The sequence below is a fragment of the Hyla sarda genome, chromosome 1 (assembly GCF_029499605.1).
Source record: "Hyla sarda isolate aHylSar1 chromosome 1, aHylSar1.hap1, whole genome shotgun sequence".
NCBI classification, from domain to species: domain Eukaryota; kingdom Metazoa; phylum Chordata; class Amphibia; order Anura; family Hylidae; genus Hyla; species Hyla sarda.
Genome location: NC_079189.1, coordinates 245,737,023 through 245,761,503, shown reverse-complemented (window position 1 = coordinate 245,761,503; position 24,481 = coordinate 245,737,023). Strand labels below are relative to the sequence as shown.

General features: G+C 46.4%; 1 protein-coding gene across 1 annotated transcript; it reads left to right on the top strand.

Annotated features, from left to right (window-relative positions):
- The first annotated feature begins 9,907 nt into the window (after positions 1 to 9,907).
- On the top strand, positions 9,908 to 10,861 carry LOC130357758 (olfactory receptor 11A1-like). Its single transcript, XM_056560512.1, has one exon. The coding sequence runs from the start codon at positions 9,908 to 9,910 to the stop codon at positions 10,859 to 10,861; it is 954 nt and encodes a 317-aa protein (XP_056416487.1).
- Positions 10,862 to 24,481: the final 13,620 nt, after the last annotated feature.

Below are 24,481 nucleotides of genomic sequence, written 5' to 3'. Positions count from 1 at the left end.
GTCTCTGGCCAGGGACTACAAATGGATCCAGACAAACTCTCTGCCGTCTTAGATTGGCCACGCCCCTCCGGACTCCGTGCTATCCAACGTTTTTTGGGGTTCGACAATTATTACAGACAATTTATTCCACATTTTTCTACCATTGTGGCTCCTATCGTGGCTTTAACCAAAAAAAATGCCAATCCTAAGTCATGGTCTCCTCAAGCGGAAGACGCCTTTAAACGGCTCAAGTCTGCCTTTTCTTCGGCTCCCGTGCTCTCCAGACCTGACCCATCTAAACCCTTTCTATTGGAGGTTGATGCCTCCTCAGTAGGAGCTGGAGCGGTCCTTCTACAAAAAAATTCTTCCGGGCATGCTGTTACTTGTGGGTTTTTTTCTAGGACCTTCTCTCCGGCGGAGAGGAACTACTCCATCGGGGATCGAGAGCTTCTAGCCATTAAATTAGCACTTGAGGAATGGAGGCATCTGCTGGAGGGATCAAGATTTCCAGTTATTATTTACACCGATCACAAGAACCTCTCCTATCTCCAGTCTGCCCAACGGCTGAATCCTCGCCAGGCCAGGTGGTCTCTGTTCTTTGCCCGATTTAATTTTGAAATTCACTTTCGGCCTGCCGATAAGAACATTAGGGCCGATGCTCTCTCTCGTTCCTCGGATGCCTCGGAAGTAGAACTCTCTCCGCAACACATCATTCCTCCTGACTGCCTGATCTCCACTTCTCCAGCCTCCATCAGGCAAACTCCTCCAGGGAAGACCTTCGTCTCTCCACGCCAACGCCTCGGAATCCTCAAATGGGGTCACTCCTCCCATCTCGCAGGTCATACGGGCATCAAGAAATCCGTGCAACTCATCTCTCGCTTCTATTGGTGGCCGACTCTGGAGACGGATGTCGTGGACTTTGTGCGAGCCTGCACTGTCTGTGCCCGGGATAAGACTCCTCGCCAGAAGCCCGCTGGTCTTCTTCATCCTCTGCCTGTCCCCGAACAGCCTTGGTCTCTGATTGGTATGGACTTTATTACAGACTTACCCCCATCCCGTGGCAACACTGTTGTTTGGGTGGTCGTTGATCGATTCTCCAAAATGGCACATTTCATCCCTCTTCCTGGTCTTCCTTCAGCGCCTCAGTTGGCAAAACAATTTTTTGTACACATTTTTCGTCTTCACGGGTTGCCCACGCAGATCGTCTCGGATAGAGGCGTCCAATTTGTGTCTAAATTCTGGAGGGCTCTCTGTAAACAACTCAAGATTAAATTAAACTTTTCTTCTGCATATCACCCTCAATCCAATGGGCAAGTAGAAAGAATTAACCAGGTCTTGGGTGATTATTTACGACATTTTGTTTCCTCCCGCCAGGATGACTGGGCAGATCTTCTACCATGGGACGAATTCCCGTATAACTTCAGAGTCTCTGAATCTTCCTCCAAATCCCCATTTTTCGTGGTGTACGGCCGTCACCCTCTTCCCCCCCTCCCTACCCCCTTGCCCTCTGGTTTGCCCGCTGTGGATGAAATATCTCGTGATCTTTCCACCATATGGAAAGAGACCCAAAATTCTCTCTTACAGGCTTCATCACGCATGAAGAAGTTTGCTGATAAGAAAAGAAGAGCTCCCCCCATTTTTTCTCCTGGAGACAAGGTATGGCTCTCCGCTAAATATGTCCGCTTCCGTGTCCCTAGCTACAAGTTGGGACCACGCTATCTTGGTCCTTTCAAAATTTTGTGCCAGATTAATCCTGTCTCTTACAAACTTCTTCTTCCTCCTTCTCTTCGTATTCCTAATGCCTTTCACGTTTCTCTTCTTAAACCACTCATCATCAACCGTTTCTCTCCCAAGCTTGTTTCCCCCACTCCTGTTTCCGGCTCCTCGGACATCTTCTTCGTAAAAGAGATACTGGCATCCAAGAAGGTCAGAGGGAAAACCTTTTTTTTAGTTGATTGGGAGGGTTGTGGTCCAGAAGAGAGATCCTGGGAACCTGAGGACAATATCCTAGACAAAAGTCTGCTCCTCAGGTTCTCAGGCTCTAAGAAGAGGGGGAGACCCAAGGGGGGGGGGTACTGTTACGCCAAGCGCTCCGGGTCCCCGGTCCTCCCCGGAGCGCTCGCTACACTCTCGCTACTGCAGTGCTCCGGTCGGATCCACTGACCCGGGGCGCTGCGATACCACCTCCAGCCGGGATGCGATTCGCGATGCGGGTGGCGCCCGCTCGCGATGCGCACCCCGGCTCCCGTACCTGACTCGCTCTCCGTCGGTCCTGTCCCGGCGCGCGCGGCCCCGCTCCCTAGGGCGCGCGCGCGCCGGGTCTCTGCGATTTAAAGGGCCACTGCGCCGCTGATTGGCGCAGTGGTTCTGATTAGTGTGTTCACCTGTGCACTCCCTATTTATACCTCACTTCCCCTGCACTCCCTCGCCGGATCTTGTTGCCATTGTGCCAGTGAAAGCGTTTCCTTGTGTGTTCCTAGCCTGTGTTCCAGACCTCCTGCCGTTGCCCCTGACTACGATCCTTGCTGCCTGCCCCGACCTTCTGCTACGTCCGACCTTGCTTCTGTCTACTCCCTTGTACCGCGCCTATCTTCAGCAGTCAGAGAGGTTGAGCCGTTGCTAGTGGATACGACCTGGTCACTACCGCCGCAGCAAGACCATCCCGCTTTGCGGCGGGCTCTGGTGAAAACCAGTAGTGACTTAGAACCGATCCACTAGCACGGTCCACGCCAATCCCTCTCTGGCACAGAGGATCCACCTCCTGCCAGCCGGCATCGTGACAGTATCCTTATGCTTCTGCCAACTCCAGGTTGTGCCATTCAGCCACTATATGGTCTCCTCATGCTTCGGCCAACTCCAGGCTTTACCATTCAGACACTATATGGGTTCCTTATACTTTCCCCACCTCCAGGCTGTGTCATTCAGACAATATATTGATTTCGGATGCTGCTGGGACTGTCTTGGATATTACAATTTTTTTATGTTAGCACTAGCAAACATACATGCTCAATCGAGAAGCACTCTTATGTACGCATCCTGCTGCCTGCTCCAGGCTGTGTGTTTCAGCAACTATATGGTTTAGTGATGCTGCTGGGCCTGAGGTTAGCACTAGCTAACATACATCTTGTATACAGATTTCAACATTAACATTTTAATGTTAGAGGTTGTGAAGCTCTCTTGTAAACTCATGCTGATGCCACCTCCAGGCTCTGTCATTGTGCTTCCATGTGACATGTGACTCCTTGTTAGATTTGGCCCTTTGTACCCACACGCCAAGGCCCGGGACACTAAAACATGGGAGTTAAAGTTCAATTTAAAAATTCTTAATTTAAATTTAAAAATCTTACATTTAAAAATAAAAAATCAAACATTTCAATGGTCTCCTCATGCTTAGGCCAACTCCAGGCTGTGTCATTCAGGCAATATATGGTTTACTGATACCGCTGCTGGGCCTGGGTCTGGGAATAAAAATGTTGTTATGGTAGGTAGAAACCAGCTATCCAAAATCTTCATTTTAAATTAAAAAAATTCTTGAGGTTTTTTTCTTTGAGATTGTGAAGCCCTGGGGTCTCCTCATGCTTCAGCCAACTCCAGGCTGTGTCATTCAGGAAATATATACTCTCCCAGCATTATTGCCATGTTGATACCAGACCAGTAATAAAAGGAATATTGCCAAGGACTAGCAGAAACAGGGAACTGTGGATACTGACCACCGGCTGTTGGAATTGACTGATTATCCCAGGTGGTAGATTTACCATTTTGAAGTTCCTCAGTTCCAGTAGGCTTTAAGTCGTTCATTCTTTGTTGTGGTTCTTCAGTTGCAGAATTAAGTTCTATCATGTTTTCCTGTTCCTCCGATGAGCTAATGTCACTGGAACACACAATACTCATATTGTCATCTAATGAAGGATCCTTTTCTTCAGAGATCGCATGTATCATTTTATTATTTTGAATTTCAGGTGGTATTCTGACAATTTTTGTCAAGCCCTGGGGTCTCCTCATGCTTCAGCCAACTCCAGGCTGTGCCATTCAGACACAATATGGTCTCCTCCTACTGATGCCACCTCCAGGCTCTGTCATTGTGCTGACATGTGACATTGGACTCCTTGTTAGATTAGGTCCTTTGTACCCACACACCGGGGCCTGGGGCACAAAAACTTGGAAGTTAAAAGTTCAATTTCAAAATTCTCAATTTCAAAATCTTAGATTTCTATTTAAAATTCTTGTATTTCAATGGTCTCCTCATGCTTCAGCCACCTTCAGGCTGTACCATTCAGACACTACATGGGCTCCTTATGCTTTCCCCACCTCCAGGCTGTGTCATTCAGCCAATATATCATTTTCTTTTTTTTTTTTTTTTTTACTCAGAAAATTTTTATTAAACAATTTTTTGATACAAGAAAAATAAACAATATAGAACAACATCCCCAAATTCCCCCCTTCCCACCCACCCACAAAAAAGGCCAATACCCACCCCCTCCCCCCAATCCCAGTGTCCTCTCTCCTATAGTAAGGAAAAAAGAAGAACATAGAGTAGTCTCAAAAAACACCATGCATCTCAGGGTGCAACTCAGGGTGTAATGCAACACAGAAGGGCTGACAGTGTAGCAGACGCAGACAATATAGATATACCAGGTCAACCAGGAAACCAATAAAAAAGCATAACATCTATAGAAATGGTCAAGAAGACATAGGCACATCAACGGCGAGGACCCCCCGCCCCCTCTAAAAGCACCTCCATAGGACTTCTACGAAGATATGCAGACGGCAACCCCAGAGTGTCTAACCAAGGGCCCCAAATCGCCTCAAATTTACGCTCCGCTTTCCTCTTTATGTAGACCCCTTTTTCTAGTCTAATAGTGTGATTTAATTTAACAGTCAATTCTGAAATAGTGGGCGGTAGAGGTTGCAATCAATGCTGTGCTATCAACTTGCGGGTTTGGTAAAGAATCCTGCTAATATCAACGTATAGACCACTGTCCCTATCTAACCCCTCCAAGCACCCCAGTATAAACATCAGGACAGATAAATTAAATGGACAGCCATATACCCGCCTAATTAGCTGACCCACCTCCCGCCAAAACAGAGCGAGACTTGGACAGTCCCATAACATATGGAGCAGATGAGCGTCAGGTAGAGAACAGCGAGGGCAGCAAGAATCAGGTAGCAGTCCAATTCTATTAAGGAAAGCAGGAGTGCTATACACTCGATGTAGTAAGAAAATTTGGGACACTCTGTGAGCCTCAGATACGGCCAACCGCGGGGTCATAGATACAATGTGCGCCCACTGCTCATCTGACATGGGGCCCACCTCTGTTTCCCACTTAGCCCTGACCGTTAATGGGTAGGCCTCATGATAGGAGGACAGAAGTCCCTTATATATCTCAGATATCGCACCCTTCGTAGAGGATTCAGTAAATAGTCGTTGTACAGCAGGTGTTGGACCGATATTAAAGCCCCCCACTCTAAACTGCGTCTCTAATGCATGCCGCAACTGCAGATAGCGAAAAAAATGACAATGTGGCAGATAAAATTCTTCTCGCAGCTGAGCAAAGGACTTCAACACCGGCCCGTCATACATCTGTGAAAGATATAAAACCCCCTTAACAATCCATAGACCACTAGCAGGTAGCGAGTTCACTTCAGGTAAATTAGGATTAAACCACAGAGGAGAAAAAGTAACAAACAGAGGGTACCGCAATAAAGCTTTGAACTTCAACCACACCTTCCTAATAAGAGCAAAAGTAGGTGGGACATCCGGGGGTCGAGTCTGCGCTGCCATCTCTAGCAAATAGATAGGGGTCACCTTGCCCAATCGTCTTGAAACCAATTTGCCAGTACGCCCCATGGTATTATATCGAGCCCACCCCTTCAACTGCTGAACCTGAGATGCCAAAAAGTATAACCAAGGGTTGGGAACAGATAGACCACCTGCCTCCTTGTTGCATTGTAATGTTTCCATTCGCAGCCTGGCTGACTTCCCATTCCATATAAGTTCTCTAAACAGGGATTGAATTCTAAGAAAGTACCTCATGGGTATCCAGATAGGGGTATTATGCAGGATATATAAAAATTGAGGCATAAGTATAATTTTAATTAAGTTGGATCTACCAATCATAGAAAGAGGCAACTTCCTCCAAGAGGCCACTTTGCAAGAACGACAGTCAAGTAGGGGAACAAGATTCAAAGATACATAGTCAGAAGAACACGCTGAAACTAACACACCCAAGTACTTAAATTGGGAAACCACAGGGAGACCAGAATTGGCATAGGGGGAAGGGGATCAAGAGGGAGAATCGTAGACTTATCCCAGTTGATGGCAAGGCCCGAATAGCTTCCATACCTCTCTATCAGGGCCATAAACGGGGGCATAGAATGTGCAACATCACCCATAAACAATAACATATCGTCAGAGTAAAGGGCAATACGTTCTTCTAGTTCCAATATATCATTTTCTGATGCTGCTGGGACTTGGATATTAACTCAATATATGTAATGGTAGCACTAGTTAACATAAATGCTTAATTGAGATTTCAACATTGATCTTTCAATCTAAGGGGTTATGAAACCCATGGGTGTACTGCAGATGCCTGTGCCTAACTGCTCCTGTGTCTTTCAGGAATTACTGGGCTTGGGCCATAATTTTTTTGGATATTTAGCACACGCTAAATACATGCTTAATAGAAATTTCAACATTGATCTTTCAATGTAAGAGGATATGAAACCCTCGGGTGTACTGCTGATGCCTGCTCCGGACTGCTCCTGTGTCTTTCAGGAATTACTTGGCTTACTGATGCTTCTGGGCTTGGGCCTTACATTTTTCGATGTTTAGCACGAGCTAAATACATGCTTAATAGAAATTTCAACATTGATATTTCAATGTAAGGGGTTATGTACTGCTGATGCCCGCTCCTGACTGTGTGTTTCAGGAACTACTTGGCTTATTGATGCTTCTGGGCTTGGGCTTTAAATTATTGGATGTTTAGCATGAGCTAAATACATGCTTAATGGAAATTTCAACATTGATCTTTCAATGTAAGGGGTTATGAAACCCTCGGGTGTACTGCTGATGCCTGCTCCAGACTGCTCCTGTGTCTTTCAGGAATTACTTGGCATACTGATGTTTTTGGGCTTATGTCTTACATTTTGGATGGTAGGACTAGCTAACATGCATCTTCATTAGAGATTTCAACATTCACCTTTTAATGTTAGGTGTTGTGAATCCCTCTTGTGTACTCATGCTGCTGCCTGCTCCTATATGTGTCATATAGCAACTACATGGTTTAGTGATGGCTGCTGAGCCTAGGACATTACCTATATATGTTTATGGTAGCACTAGGTACAATACATCTTCAATTGCAATTTCACAATTCCTCTTTTATTATTAGAGATTGTAAGGCCCTATTGTTTCCTCATCTGCTGCCAACTCCAGGCTGTGCCATTCAGACACTATATTGTCTCCTCATGCTTTAGCCTCATCCAAGCTGTGTCATCCAGCCACTATATGGTCACCTCATGCTGTCACCACCTCCACGCTGTGTCATTCAGCCACTATATGGTCTCCTCATGCTGTCACCACCTCCACGCTGTGTCATTCAGCCACTATATGGTCTCCTCATGCTGCCAACACCTCCACGCTGTGTCATTCAGCCACTATATGGTCTCCTCATGCTGCCAACACCTTCACGCTGTATCATTCAACCACTATATGGTCTCTTCATGCTGCCACCACCTCCACGCTGTGTCATTCAGCCACTATATGGTCCCTTCATGCTGCCAACACCTCCACGCTGTGTCATTCAGCCACTTTATGGTCTCCTCATGCTGCCGACACCTCCATGCTGTGCCATACAGCCACTATATGGTCTCCTCATGCTTCAGCCTCATCTAAGCTGTGTCATTCAGCCACTGTATGGTCTTCTCATGCTGCCAACACCTCCACGCTGTGTCATTCAGCCACTATATGGTCTCCTCATGTTGCACGCTGTGTCATTCAGCCACATATGGTCTCCTCATGCTGCCAACACCTCCACGCTGTATCATTCAGCCACTATATGGTCTCCTCATGCTGCCACCACCTCCACGCTGTGTCAATCAGCCACTATATTGTCTCCTCATGCTTCAGCCTCATCTAAGCTGTGTCATTCAGCCACGATATGGTCTCCTCATGCTGCCAACACCTCCATGATGTGTCATTCAGCCACTATATGGTCTCTTCATGCTGCCAACACCTCCACGCTGTGTCATTTAGCCACTATAAGGTCTCCTCATACTGATGCCACCTCCAGGCTCTGTCATTATGCCGCTCTGCGGCAGTGATTCTAAAAGCGATGCCGGTAATCTGCATGTCATACTGAATAACAGTATTATTTCACTACCCCAGCACACTCCATATGCGTGTTAGAACACAGAAAAGTGTTCTACACCACTATTGAGGCTCTCTGTAGGCCAGAAATAGCCATTTTTAATATAGATTCGCCGCAAATAAATTGAGATCGAAACTAATTTTTCCGAAAAATTCTGCGAATCAGCCGAATCGAATTTTTGAAAAGTTTGCTCATCTCTAATAACAGCTAACATAAACTGCTAATAATAACAGCCAAAACGGGACACATCTGTTAATTTGCACAACAATGCCGCTGTGTATTAAGGGCTTGAAATCACTAGAGATGGCAATAATTTTATAGCTGGATCCTTCCCCTGACAAAGATGTTTGTGTCACAAGTGCATTGAAATAAATTGATTATATATAAGATTGGCTCAATTTTACAGGTTTGTTTCTTCCTGTAGAAGGAATATATTCACATATGTTTTTCATTAGAACATGTCATGGCTATAGCTCCTTAAGAATTATCCATCACAAGCAAAGACCAGAGCACTTTAGTAAATCTTCTAAACATTTATGAGGTAAATATGTAATATACATTTCTCAAGTAAATATATATATATATATATATATATATATATATATATATATAACAAATTATATGGAATAGTGTATTGTTGGACACCCTAATAAACCATAATACCACACAGGACTTATTATAGCATGAGCCAAAAGGGCAATTGTTCTGGAACCACCAACTCACTGAGTAACCTCTCCTTCCTGATGTCTTGTGATGAAGTTTCCCTGTTGTTAGTATTAATACTTATGTAAAATACAGGCATTAATAATGAATGACATGAAAAAAATTCATAGTATTATTAAGGCACTGCAATGTGTTAACAACATGGCACTTTTTAGTGGGAACTGTGTAGCACTTTCTCTTTTGTTTGGGTGGGGAGGGGGTATGGGGCATTATTTGGACAGAACTATGGTACCTATTTATTTGAAATTACATAATTTATTGATATTAGATAATGACAACATTTTAGGAGACACTGAATGTAGACTTCATAGCAGACAAAAAGAGATATAACTCATTTAGTTTTGATAAAAAAAAATAAACCCACCCAATCATTGTAGGGTTTTCATGGGAATTATCTTTCGAAGAAAAGCAACAATAAATGGATTGTATGTCTTCATCATAACTAACAGAACTAGGCAGAATTCAAAAAGGGTTTTTGAATGTTTGTGGGGGGTTTACTTAAGAGTGGCATGTGAGATATTGGTCTTGATAAATCCCCTCCTATATATATTTTTCTCCCAAAACAAGTTATTTGCACTAATATTCTAGAAGGACAGTAAAGACAGAATTAAAATTGTAAGAACAAGGTCGGTACAGTGGTTGGACAGAGTAAGTGAATGCGTGAAGCTCGATAGATGTATGGAAATACAATTTGTTTTACAGGAAGAAATCACTCAGATTTTAGTATATATTAAAAATAATTACTATTGGGATGACTATAACTTGTATTATTTTATTTTTCTGGAGGAATCATGAACTTTTTGCTTGTCTTATTCTGTAATAGTTTTGCCAAAGTACACATGATGGAAAGTAACAAAACACTAAACTGGGAATTTTATCTTCAAGGATTTCAAGGCGTTCATAATGGTAGAATGATCATTTTCCTTTTCTTCCTGGTGATGTATCTTTTAGCATTGGCAGGAAATACATTGATTATTGCCATTGTAGTTACCAGTCACATCCTTCACTCTCCAATGTATATCTTCATTTGTAACCTGTCATTTGTTGAGATCATATTTACTTCTAACATTTTCCCAAACCTGCTTAGTGCCGTTTTGACCGAAGATGGAACGATATCTGTGGAAGGATGTTTCATTCAGATATTCCTGTTTGGATGCCTCTCTGTAACAGAATGCCTTCTTCTCACTATAATGTCCTTCGACCGTTACCTAGCTATCTGCATCCCACTCCAATACTACACAATTATGGACTTCAAGCTCTGCACAAAACTCTTCACAGGAGCGTGGGCTGGTGGATTTATATTATCCATGGCATCCAGCACCCTTGTAATTATGCTAACCTTCTGCGGCCCATATATTATTGACCATTATTTTTGTGATTTCCTTCTAGTTTTAAAATTATCTTGTTTCGATACTACAGTGGTTGACCTTGAAACAAAAACATTCTCTGTGGTGGTCGTAGTGCCATCTTTGATTTTCGTTTGTTTCACTTATTTTTCTATTATCAAAACCATTAACAAAATTCCCTCAAGTACGGGCAAACAGAAAGCCATATCTACATGCAGTTCTCACCTAACAGTGGTGTCTATGTATTATGGGTCACTCATTGCAATATATGTTGCCCCAAAACAAGAACACTTTTACAACATGAACAAAACACTTTCTTTACTCTACACTGTAGTGACACCAATATCAAACCCAATCATATACAGCCTAAGGAATCAAGAAATGAAAAATTCCTTTGCCAAAATAATCAGACAGCTATTCTCCAATGAACAGAATAAGGTTGTCTAAACTTAGTGCTAGTGCTATAAATATTTTGTTCATTTTATTCAGAAAGTCAATTGGGGAGATTTATCAAAACCTGTGCAGAGAAAAAGTTGACCAGTTGCCCATAGCAACCAATCAGATCGCTTCTTTCATTTTTGAGAGGCTCTTTTTAAAAAGAAAGAAAGAATCGATCTGATTGGTTGCTATGGGCAACTGGTCAAATTTTCCTTTACACAGCTTTTGATAAATTTCCCCCAATAAGTTTACAGAGAAAGCAAGCACAGAGGCCAGATTTACTAAAGACTGGCATTGTAAACGCCGGTCTTTAGCTAATCTGCGATGGAGTAAGTTGCTCCAAATTTATTTTGAGACGCGTCTCTAGATAAATTTGTCAGAACCATGGCTGTCCATGCACCACAGATTAAAAAAAAATTTCAAATTCAAAAAAGGTTTTATTGAAAGTGGTAAAAGAGGCATCACAAGCAATAGGTGAGCAACAGGATAAACAAACTTGTAAGAGAGAAAGGAGTCCGGTGGCCAGGGTAGGCCCAATGGACAGCAGCTTAACAATGCATAAACACATGACATGTCATATATCAAAAAAGAAAACAGCAAGTGGTAAATTCCACAATAAGTAGTGTAACAAGCAGTCAATCAGGAGCAACATTTAACGCCCCAGGCACAAGACACAGAGTGTAGGGAGGCCAGAGTGTGGCGAGTGGAGTAGGATGTAGGAAAGGCAGTCAGAGAAGCAGGTGACCAGGTCCAGGGGAGGGTGGATAAGGCCTTGGTGCATAGGTCCTGGGCCATGCGCACCCATTGCTTGGATTTGGTGTTGTGCGTCCAGTCAAGGAACCGTGCATGCACACAAGCTAAGAAATATAAACGGCAATCCGGCAGGCCCGCTCCACCAGACAGTTTAGGCCTGGAAAGGAGGAGACGGTTCAAGCGGGGTCTAGCCGATGACCAGACGAACAAACCGAAGCAGTGTTGGAGAGCACGCCAGTAGGAGGAGGGGAGATGAATGGGTACGGTTTGTAGCAGATATAACAGCCTGGGTAAGAGGTTAATTTTTAAAATGCTAATTCTTCCAAACCAGGAAAATTCTCGTCTATCCCAGGCGGCCAGGTCCCGCTTGAACTGCGTGAGAAGAGGGGAAAAGTTAAGAGGGAACAAAAGGGACAGATCAGAGGGCACTTTCATACCCAGGTATGTGATACCCCTGGAGGGCCACGTAAAGGGAAAAGCAGAACGGAGAGAGTCCACTGCACGTCCTGGTAACGAAACATTAAGGGCCTATGATTTGGAAAGATTAATTTTAAAATTAGACCAGGCACCAAAATCTCGAATACGAGACATGAGATTAGGTAAGGAGGTAACAGGGTTCGAGAGATAGACCAGGAGATCATCGGCAAAGGCCGAACATTTATATTCCCGGCTTCCGATCGAGATTCCCTGGATGTTGGGATCGGCTCTGATGCCGGCGAGAAGGTGCTCCATCACCAGGACATACAGTAGGGGGGAGAGGGGACAACCCTGACGAGTGCCGTTGCGTATGGGAAAGGAGTCAGACAGAGAGCCGTTAATCTTCAGGCGGGCCGCGGGGGAACTGTAAAGGGCCAGTACTTTAGAGGTGAAAACAGGGCCAAGGCCAATGTGACGTAGGGTCTACGCCAGGGAGGACCAGGAAACAAGATCAAAAGCCTTCTCGGCATCAAGGGAGAGTATCATTACAGGCAGTTTAGAAGACTGAGCATAGTGGATCAGATCGATAGTCTTGATCGTGTTGTCCCTGGCTTCTCTCCCCGGCACAAAGCCGACAAGGTCAAGATGGATTAAGGAAGGGAGAATGGAATTCAGGCGAATCGCCAGCAATTTGGCGTAAATCTTTAGGTCTACATTTAGTAAGGAAATGGGGCGGTAACTACCACAGACCTGGGGGTCTTTTCCGGGTTTGGGGATAACTACTATATGTGCCAGCAAAGAGGTGGGGGGAATAGGGTGCGATGTGGAAATAGAGTTAAAAGCCCGGAGCAGAAGAGGGGAGAGGGCGTCTAGGAGGGTCTTAAAGAATCTGGCCGTGAAGCCATCCGGGCCAGGACTCTTCCCGCCAGGGAGGTCACAAACTACTGCGGCTAACTCTTCCAAGGTGAAGGGGGCCTCGAGGGCTTCCAACTCCTCCAGCGGCAGGGACAGGAAAGGCGAGGACTGTGGAGGGGGAGGGTCGGGCGGGTGAGGGAGGTTGTACAGGTCCGAGAAGAAGTCAAGAAAAGAAGAAGCAATGTCAGGGGTGGTATGCACTACGTTACCAGTAGGGGAGCGTATGGTCGGGATATGAGTCTGGGCTATTTTAGTGCGCAGCGCCCTGGCTAGCATGCGACCGCTTTTGTTGCCAAACTCATAGAATCTGCTGCGACCCACCTGTAGCCAGCGACCCCAGGACGCCTCCAAGAGGCGCTTAACCTCTAGCCTAGCAAGCTGCAATTCTCTGAGGACCGTTGGGGAAAGCGAGCGCTTATGGGAAAGTTCTAGTGAGGAGACTAAGTGAAGGGCTTTCTGAAGGGCAAGGGCCCTACCTCGTTTTAACCGGGAGCCGTGTTTGATGAGGACACCACGCAAAACGCATTTGAGCGCCTCCCATTGATAAAAAGGAGCGGTGGAGTCAGCACTGTGATCATCCATAAACGAGGAAACAGTTGTGGTCAGATCAGACATGCAAAGGGGATCTAACAATAGAGACTCATTCAATTTCCAGGACCGGGTCAGGGTGGGCAAGCGTAAGGAGCAAAACACTGGAGCATGATCCGACCACAATATGCTTCCAATGGAGGAGGAGCTCGCCCAGGGCAGTGCGCTATGCGGAACTAGGATATGGTCAATGCGACTATAGGACCCGTGCGGGGAGGAGAAAAAACTATAATCCCTGTCAGTAGGGTGTTGCAAACGCCAGATATCATGCAGTTGTAATAGACCAAAAGCACGCTTCACACTCTTAATGGCGCTATAAGACAGGCTAGAGCGTCCTAGGGAATTATCCAGAGTGGGATCCAGAGTCATGTTCAGGTCCCCGCACAGGACCACAGTCCCTGAGACCATAGGTAACAGCCGGTCAATAAGCTCCACCAAGAAACCGACCTGGCCCTGGTTAGGGGCGTACACATTGACAATTGTAAGCGGGGCACCCCCAACAGATAGGGTCAGGATGAGATACCTGGCATGCGGATCAAGCACAACGTTAAGGACTTGATGGGCAAGGGATCGATGGATGGCAATCGCGACCCCTTTAGTACGGGCCTCCGGGTTGTTGGCGCAGAACCATAGCGGGAAATGCCTGTTTTTAAGTGTGGGAGCGTGGGCCGTCTTAAAATGGGTTTCCTGAAAGCAAGCGATATGTACCTTACGTTTATGAAGATGATGTAGGATCTGCGTGCGTTTCGCCGGCATGTTGAGACCCTTCGCGTTGAAAGAAGCTAGATTGAGATCCGCCATGGGTAGGCACGAAGAAAGGGGGGGCGCTCACCCGCTGGCTCCTTCCTCCAAAAAGACAAGAGAAAAACACAGAGATGAGCAAGAGTAGGGGACGAACTGAGAGAGAGAGAGAGGGAGAAAGTGAGGGGGGGGGGAAGTCAGAGAGGAACACTAAGAAGGCACGTAGCAGCAGAATATAATCCGCTGCAGGACAGTCTACAGAGAAGACGGTCCTAGACCAAGGAAACCTACGTCAGGGAGATATCCCTTGACAGTTTCAACCTACTGGGGTAGCGTGGAATGCAAACAGACAGGAGAGGAGGCCGGAGCCGGCACCCCTCTATACGAACATGAGGAGTACAAAATGACAAGAAAACCTCTATCAAAGAGTTAGGACTATGATCCAGGGCAGATGGAGAATGGGGAAACAGTACACACAAATGATAGCGTAGGGAGAGAGTACCAAAACAAAGACACAGTTAACAGCAGGGGGGACAGTAGAAGGAAGAGGCTGCAAATGGCACGGTCCTATGGAATGAGAAAACATCACGTTAACAACATCAAAAACAATCCGTAAAGGCATACAAGCATTTTGTGATCAAGGCCCAAAGGCAGAGCAACCAAAAAAAAAAAAGGGGGGGGGGGGGAGTCAACCCCTCGGGAAATAAGGCTCAGGTGGTGGGGAAGGGGCCTGGGCCCGCTCGGGAGGAGGCATGGACAGATTCCCATCTGGTGACCAGGCATTGACATCTGGAGTCCCGAGGCGGGAGACCCGGCCGGGCCAGTTTGGAAGATGACTGTGGGGACCTGTGGATGGGGCGCTTGGGGGCCTGAGGAGCTAGTGTGGGCCAGTCAGCCAAGGAGAGGGGGGCAACGTCCAAGTCCTTAAGAAAACTCGGGAGATCAGCCAGGGAACGTAGGGTGTAGACCTTGCCATCTTTACGAACCGTGAGGGCAAAGGGGAAGCCCCAACGGTATAACAGGCCCCTTCCTCAGAGCTCCTCCAGCAGGGGACGAAGTGTAGCACGTTGCGCCAGAGTGTGGCGGGATAAATCGGGAAACAATTGAATCTCCACATCTTTATAGTAGATCCGGCGGCGGGAGCGTGATTGCTTCATGATGTCCTCTTTGATGTTATAGAAATGCACCCGACAAATAACGTCTCTGGGACGATGATCATCCGGTGAGGGGGGCCGCAGGGCTCTATGGGCTCTGTCGAGCTCAATATGGGTGTCCGCGGGCCGGCCTAGTAGGTCATTGAAAATTGTGAGCAGAGCAGAATGCAATTCATCAGGGCCGACCGCCTCAGGCAAGCCCCGTATGCGAATGTTATTCCGCCTGTTGTGGTTTTCAACGTCGTCCAGGTGCTGCTGCAAATGGAAAAGTTGATCGCTGTGCTGTTGGACCGTCACCTTGAGAGATGGAATGGCGGCCGAAGAGGAGTCCTGAGCAGAGGAGATAGTGTCCATTCTGGACGATAAATTGGTAACTGTAGAACGGAGTTGTGCAAACTCCTGCTTGCATTCCGCCACCATTTGTTTAGCCATAGAGGAAAAATCTTCCCTGGTAGGTAAGGAAGAAATCAGAGAGCGCAGGTCGGCCAGTGTCAGTGGTCGGTCAGTCTCCGAGGCTGGAGTGGGGGGGACACAGGAATCAGACAGTCCCAGGACAGGTGGCAGATCCGTGGGACCCAGGGAGGGGGTCCGTAACTCAGGTGGCGTACCCCGTAGGCTCAGGGGTAGGTCAGCGGGAAGCATGGAGGCCATAGGTGTAGTCCCTACAGACAGTGGCTGGCCACAGAGGAGTGTCAGATCAGTCTCACGGATGGTGGCTGGGGAGCGGTGAGCCGAGAAACCCCAGGAGGATCCCGAGGACCACTGTGGTGATGAGGAGGTAGACCCTGGTAGGGAAGAGGGGCCCGACTGAGGCACCGCATAGAAGGCCACCAAGGGAGAGGAGCAGGAGCCAGGGTGTGGAGGCCAGTCTGTTGGCAGGTGGGGTGGTCCCAAAATCAGTCCCCCCACTGAGGGTGCAGGAGGGCCCACCATCAATGAGGCAGGGGGCTGCTGTGCCCAAGATGGAGACCCTGACGGGACGGGAGTTTGCTGCAGGGGGGGAGAGACCGCAGGGGGGAGCCGATAACCGGCAGGCACTGGCAGGGATTCTGCTGTTTGGTGGCCGGACAGGGGGTCCCCGGGGTCAGTTGGTGGAGTGGGGCACTGTCTCACCTGTCCGGCAGCTGATGGTGCAGCCTCGGTCTCTTCGCCGCCTCCGGTGGACTGAAGCGGCGGGGTCCGGGGCGTGCGCGCGGCAGGCGCAGCGCAGACAGCTCCAGGGTCCTTCCAGTGCGGCCTAGAAAAAGGCGCCTCGGCCTGGAGCAGCAGGGCAGCGGCAGCTTCCGGTGACCAGGAGGAAGAGGTCGGAGGCCTCCGGACTTCTGAAAGCTCCGGTGAGGTATGTGTCGAGCACCCAGCCGGGGGAGGAGCGGGCTGTTCTCCAGCAGGGCAGCGCTCCGAGGCTGGCGGGGATGAAGAAGGAGCCGCCATCTTGCCGGGCTGTGCAGGAGGCAGGGAGGCACTTCTTGGAGGCTGAGATCTGGTGAAGTAACCCCGCAAATCCCTCTGAGGAGAGGATGGTAGGGTTCTAGACTGTCTCCGCTGTTTCTTTTTTTGGTTCCCCATAGATTAGGACGAGGTTTTCGGGCAGAACAGGGGGTGTAGGACCGGAGCTCCGAAAATGCACGTCCTCACGCTGGCATAGCAAACCACGCCCCCCGTCCACAGATTAAAATTTACACCAGCTAGGAGCTGTACTTTATGCGGGCCTTGAGAGACTGTAAGCTTGCCTACTACCTCTAAAAAGTGCCAGGTGGTTCGTAAAAAAGTCAAACATTGTGCCTGTCTCTCCTATCTTCAATCTCCAGTGTATCCAATGAAATACAGCTTGACACTGATCTCTACCTACGGCATGCAAGATCTAAAATGGCAAAACCTATCATAAGAAGAAAGGATCACGCTGCGTCACATAAGAATACACTAATACTCTAGCTTGAGTTAGTGAAAACAAAAAATTGCCCCCGTCTCTGCATAACCAGAGAAATGACTGTAAATGTAGTCTGTATAAGGAGAATCATATCATAAGGAGAAGCAGAAAACCCATACATGGCACATCAACTAAAATCGCTTTCAATTTTCCAACTACAGACCCATATCAGGGCTTGTTTTTTGCGACACCAATTTTACCTTGTAATACTGTCAATAATTTCACCACCAAATCTAAGGCGAAACCAGAAAAAATATTTGTGAGGCAAAATCTTTGGTAAAGATGACAGCTTATCTTTATTCTGTAGGTCTATATGATTAAAAATGATACCCAGCTTATATAGGTTTGATTTTGTTTTAAAATGAAAATTAGAATATTTAAAATTGTCCATTTCTGACCCCTATAACTTTTTTCTCTTTCTGTATACGGGGCTATATGAGGGCTCATTTTTTGCGCAATGATCTGAAGTCTTTTTGGTACCATACTTTTTTTTATGGGACTTTTTGATCGCTTTTTATACATAGGATATACAAAGTGACCAAAAATACGCAATTTTGGATTTTGGCACATATGTTTATGTTTATTTTTGTTTACATTTTTTTTACCGTGATGGTCCCGATCAGCTCCGCTGAGCTGCCGGGATAATTTTAGTTTTGTTTTAGACGCTGCAATCAACTTTGATCGCGGAGTCTAATAGGTTAATGCCGGGCATCACCGCGATCGGTGATGTACGGCATTAGACCCTGTTCCCGGCAGCAGATAGCCGTCGGGACTGACCCGCTATGACCGCGCGTGTCATAGAATGGGAGCGGAACGAGGGTGTACACACCCTCCGTCCCCAACAGGTTAAGGTTCTAACTAGCACAAGGATGCCCCTTTTGTTACACACTTTGCTTACTATTTATTTTGTGTTTCTTAACATTAACTATTTAAGAACATTTACCAAAAAATGTACAGTGCTGCAGTGAGGTAGTTTGTTTACATTTATGGTGTAACAATGAAGCGCTTCATATCGTGTGAGTTCCAGCAGCTATCAGCAGCCAGGACGTCAGCACTAATGGCAGACATCAGCGATCATTAACCCTACAGATGCCATGATCAATGCTGCAGATCACGGCATCTAGATGCTAAACAGGGGAGCTGGTGAGTTTAGGGGGCATATCAGATCTGTGCAGTGCGATTGCAGGGGTCCAATGAGTGCAAATGATGGCCGGAATCAGGCTGAGTATAACCAATAGTACTGATCAGTACTATGTTATTACATATTACTGAACAGTGATGTTTAGGAATACCAACTTAGTGTGACCCTCCACCACATACTCACCAGATCGGTTAGCAAGCCTTGATCCCGGGTGTCCCAGGGTCACTGCTCACAGTAGGCTGGTGTATGTATGGTATTAGTAGGTTATGGCTGCCGCACTTTGACCGGGACTGGACCCTTGCGCAAGGGCCAGTTTTGGCAAATTGAGGGTTAAAGAGGAAAAACGTTCTTAACAGCGCTGCGCAGCAGTGGTCACAAATGGAGAGACTCAAGCCACGGACGACGCATTTCAGCACACAAATAGTACCTTCCTCAGGTCCAAACATATAGTGCAATCACGTAGGTGGTAGAATGCACGGAAGCACTTGTGGGGTTCCTGTAAAGTTTGGTGCTGGCATTCATCTCAACTGGCAACAGCTGTAGGCTCCGTTTAGGAAACACTGCTGTGGAAGGGGGTGTATATGTAGTGTTTTACTTTTTATTATGTGTTAGTGTAGTGTAGTGTTTTTAGGGTACATTCACACGGGCGGGGGTTCAACAGTGAGTTTTCCGCTGGAAGTTTGAGCTGCGGCGGAAAATTTGCTGCAGCTCAAACTTGTAGAAGGAAACCCACTGTAAACCCGACCGTGTGAATGTACCCTGTACATTCACATGGGAGGGGGGGGCACCCCAAACCTTCAGCTGTATCAAAACTACAACTCCCAGAATGCACTGACCGTACATGCTGGGAGTTGCAGTTTTGCAACAGCTGTAGGCGCACTGTTGGGGACCACTGAGTTAGGAAACAGAATCTATCTCAGTGATTCCAACCCGTGTACCTAGAGCTGTTGTAAAACTACAACTCCCAGCATGTACGGTCTGTCAGTGCATTCTGGGAGTTGTAGTTTTGCAACAGCTGGAGGCACACGGGTTGGAATCACTGAGTTAGGAAACAGACTCTAGCTCAGTGTTTCTCAACCAGTATGCCTACAGCCAGGGCCGGATGATCATTGGCGCTCATGGAGCGCCTGCTCCGGGCCCCGTGCCCGCAGGGGGCCCTCATCACGTTCGGGACATCCCTGTGTCCCGAAAAATCTTTTCAGGACACAAGGATGTCCCAGCGGTTACCTCTCTGCGACGGCCCCCGCGTTAACTTTAAAAACACAGGGGCCATTGGGAGTTAGCGCACGTAGGGACGTCACTGACGTCCCTGCGTACGCCCATAGGAGAAAAGCAGAGCATCAAGGAGGACGCGCGTGCATGGAAAGTGACCAGCGGCAAGTCATCTTCAGTGTTCTGACCTCCCGTCCAAGGACCTACTGCTATGGCCCATGTTGCTATATACACTGTATATGGCTGAAGGCTGTATGTCTGTGGGGAACTATACTGCACCTAATGTGGGGAACTATACTGCGCCTAATAAGGTGGAACTATACTGCACCTAATGTGGGGAACTATACTGCACCTAATGTGAGGTAACTATACTGCACCTAATGTGGGGGAACTATACTGCACCTAATGTGGGGGAACTATACTGCAAACCTAATGTGGGGATCTGTACTGCCAACCTAATGTGAGGAACTGTACTGCACCTAATGTGGGGGAACTATACTGCACCTAATGTGGGGGAACTATACTGCACCTAATGTGAGGGAACTATACTGCACCATGTGGGTAGCTATACTGCTCCTAACGTGGGGAACTATACTGCACCTAATGTGGAGGACTATACTGCCAACCTAATGTGGGGAACTGTACTGCACCTAATGTGGGGAAACTATACTGCACCTAATGTGGGGGAACTGTACTGCACCTAATGTGGGGGAAATATACTGCACCTAATGTGGGGAGCTATATTGCACCTAATGTGGGGAACTATACTGCACCTAATGTGGGGAACTATACTGCACCTAATGTGGGGTAACTATACTGCACCTAATGTGGGGGAACTATACTGCACCTAATGTGGAGGAACTATACTGCCAACCTAATGTGGGGAACTGTACTGCCAACCTAATGTGAGGAACTGTACTGCACCTAATGTGGGGGAACTATACTGCACCTAATGTGAGGGAACTATACTGCACCTAATGTGGGGAGCTATACTGCACCTAATGTGGGGAACTATACTGCACCTATTGTGGAGGACTATACTGCCAACCTAATGTGGGGGAACATACTGCACCTAATGTGGGGAGCTATACTGCACCTAATGTGGGGGAACTATACTGCACCTATTGTGGAGGACTATACTGCACCTAATGTGGGGGACTATACTGCCAACCTAATGTGGGGAACTGTACTGCACCTAATGTGGGGGAACTGTACTGCACCTAATGTGGGGAAACTATACTACACCTAACGTGGGGGAACTGTACTGCACCTAATGTGGGGGAACTATACTGCACCTAATGTGGGGGAACTATACTGCACCTAATGTGGGGGCACTGTCGGGGGGGGGGGGCGCAACATAATGAAGTGCTCCGTCTTCCAGGCAGCCTTAATCTGGCCCTGCCTACAGCTGTTGCAAAACTACTGTAGTTCTGCAATATCTGGCCCTTCAGATGTTGCAGAACTACAACTCCCAGCATGCCTGGACAGTATGGGCATGCTAGGAGTTGTAGTTATGCAACAACTGGGGAAGAACAGTTTGGAGACCGCTATATAGTGGTCTCCAAACTGTAGCCCTCCAAATTTTGCAAAACTACAACTCCAAGTATGCCCAGACTGTCAAGGCATGCTGGGAGTTGTAGTTCTGCAACATATTGCAGAACTACACCCCCAGCATCCCTGACTGCAGATATTGCAGAACTACAAGCCCAGGATCCCTGACTGTCTGGGCATGCTGGGAATTGTAGTTTTGCAACATCTGGAGGGCTACAGTTTGGAGACCACTGTATAGTGGTCTCCAAACTGTGCCACTTCAGATGTTGCAAAACTACAACTCCCAGCATGCCCAGACAGTCAGTGCATGCTGAAAGTTGTAGTTTTGCAACATCTGGAGGACCACAGTGGTCTCCAAACTGTGGCCCTCCAGATGTTGAACTACAACTCCCAGCATGCCCAGACAGCCAAAGGCTGTCTGGGCATGTTGGGAGTTGTAGTTTTGCAACTTTTAGAAGGCAACAGTGAAGATCACCTACCGGCGATCTTCACTCCAGCCTCCTCCACCGCCGCACTTTCCGGCCACACTCCTCCTGCTGCTACCGATGCTGCCGATCCGGATAAGCCGGCCATGGTATGCCCTCCGTCCTTAAGTACCGGGACGCGAGGGTGTATCCATATACCCTCTGTCCCCAACAGGATAGAAAACCTTTGGAGAGAGTTGAAAGTCCATGTTGCCCAGCGACAGCCCCAAAACATCACTGCTCTAGAGGAGATCTGCATGGAGGAATGGGCCAAAATACCAGCAACAGTGTGTGAAAACCTTGTGAAGACTTACAGAAATGTTTGACCTCTGTCATAGCCAACAAAGGGTAAATAATAAAGTATTGAGATGAACTTTTGTTATTGACCATATACTTATTATCCACCATAATTTGCAAATAAATTCTTTAAAAATCAGACAATGTGATTTTATGGATTTTCTTTTCTCATTCTGTCTCTCATAGTTGAGTTATACCTATGAGGAAAACTACAGGCCTCTCTCATCTTTTTAAGTGGGAGAACTTGCACAATTGGTGGCTGACTAAATAGTTTTTTGCCCCACTGTACGTGCGGTATGTGATTTGGCTGTCGCTCCTCCCCTAGTGGATGGGGAATAGAAACTGCATGTGCCTAGTTTTAACCTCTTAAGGACATAGGGCGTACCTGTACGCCCTGCGCCCGGGCCTGTCATTTCCGTACGGCTATTAGCCGGGACCCTGGGCTAATAGCGTACCGATCGTTGTGCCGTGCGCTATTAACCCTTTAGACGTGACATTCAAAGTTGATCGCCGCGTCTAAAATGAAAGTGAAAGCTTCCTGGCAGCTCAGTCGGGCTGATTGGGACCATCGCGGTGAAATCGTGATGTCCCGATCAGCTAGAACGCGAGCGGAAGCCCCCTTACCTGCCTCCATGGCATCCGATCGGCGATTGATTGCTCCAAGCCTGAAATCCAGGCTTGAGTAATCTACCTCCGATAACCCTGATCTCTGCCGTGTCAGTGCACAGCAATAATCTGTGTATGAGATCAGTGTGTGCAGTGTAATAGCTACTAGGGGGGCTATAACACTGCAAACAAGATAATTTAACCCCTACCCTAATAAAAGTAAGAATCCCCCCCCCCCCTTTCCATTTAAGGAAAAACAGTGTAAATAAAAATAAACATATGTGGTATCGCCGCATGCGTAAATGTCCAAACTATAAAAATATATCATTAATTAAACCGCACGGTCAATGGCGTACACGCAAAAAAATTCCAAAGTCCAAAATATTGTATTTTTGGTCACTTTTTACACCATAAAAAAATGAATAAAAAGCGATCAAAAAGTCCGATCAAAACAAAATGTTACCAATAAAACTTCAGATCATGGCACAAAAAATTTGTCCTCATACCGGCCCATATGCAGAAAAATAAAAAAGTTATAGGGGTCAGAAGATGACAATTTTAAACGTATACATTTTTTTAGAAGTACGACAATATCCAACCTATATAAGTAGGGTATCATTTTAACTGTATGGACCTACAGAATAATAATAAGGTGTCATTTTTACTGAAAAATGCACCGCGTAGAAACGGAAGCCCCCAAAAGTTACTAAATGGCATTTTTTGTTCAATTTTGTCGCACAATGAATTTTTTTTTCACATCGCCGTGGATATTTTGGTAAAATGAGTAATGTCACTGCAAAGTAGAATTGGTGGCGCAAAAAATAAGCCATAATATGGAATTTTAGGGGCAAAATTGAAAATTTTATGATTTTTAGAAGGTGATGAGGAAAAAATGAAAATGCAAAAATAGAAAAACCCTACGTCCTTAAGGGGTTAATACTCTGATTGAGGCTCCTTCCCTTGTTGTTGGAGTATTTGCTTAGGCTGTTTGCTGATACTAAGTTTTTACTTCGTTCCTCAGCTAGCATGAATAAAGATAGCCAGAAATATTGCTGTATTAATAATTCAGTGATAACTCTTGATAACTTTTACGTAGGTTATGGGAAACTGAACACATTTCAGCGCTTTTCTTAGCTCCTTTCTCATCAGTCATGAATCCATATGGTTACATGCTCATTTTATACTCATAATATGGACTCTTGCAATGCCCGATATGGATATGAATCTGCAATCAGAGGCGGCTCTAGACTATGTGATGCCTTAGGCGAAATTTAAACATGAGGCCCCACATCATTTTCTGAAGACCCATGGGGGGAAATTTATCAAGACCTGTGCAAAGTTAAAGTTGTAAAGCAACCAATCAGATCATTTCTTACATTTTTCAGAGGCCTTGTTAAAAATGAGGGAAGCAATCTGATTGGTTGCTATGGACAGGTATTGATAAATCTTCCCCATGGGGATCCAATCGGCTATGAGATTGCCGTGCTGTCGCCGCAGCACAAATCTCATGTGTCGGTGGGGCAGATATAAGATCAGGGGTGTTACTAGGGTCCTATGGGCCCCATGGCAAATTCTGTCTAGTACACAGAGACTGCAGTCACCAATATTATCAGTATAAAAGTAGGAATATTATCACCATACATATTACGTCATACTGTTGCTGACCAAATACAGTATACTGAAACCAATATTACCAATACCAGTATACATGGAGGGATATTATCACCATATATATTATCATTATACTGCTACTGACCAAATCCTGTATACTGAGGCCAATATTACTGATAATACCAGTACAAAAAAATAAAAATGGTCAGCATCCCCAGACAAAATGAAGCACAGGTGTGTTATCAGCAAGAA

Coding starts and splice junctions, on each gene's coding strand:
- LOC130357758 (XM_056560512.1), top strand. CDS start 9,908: ATGATGGAAAGTAACAAAACACTAAACTGGGAATTTTATCTTCAAGGA.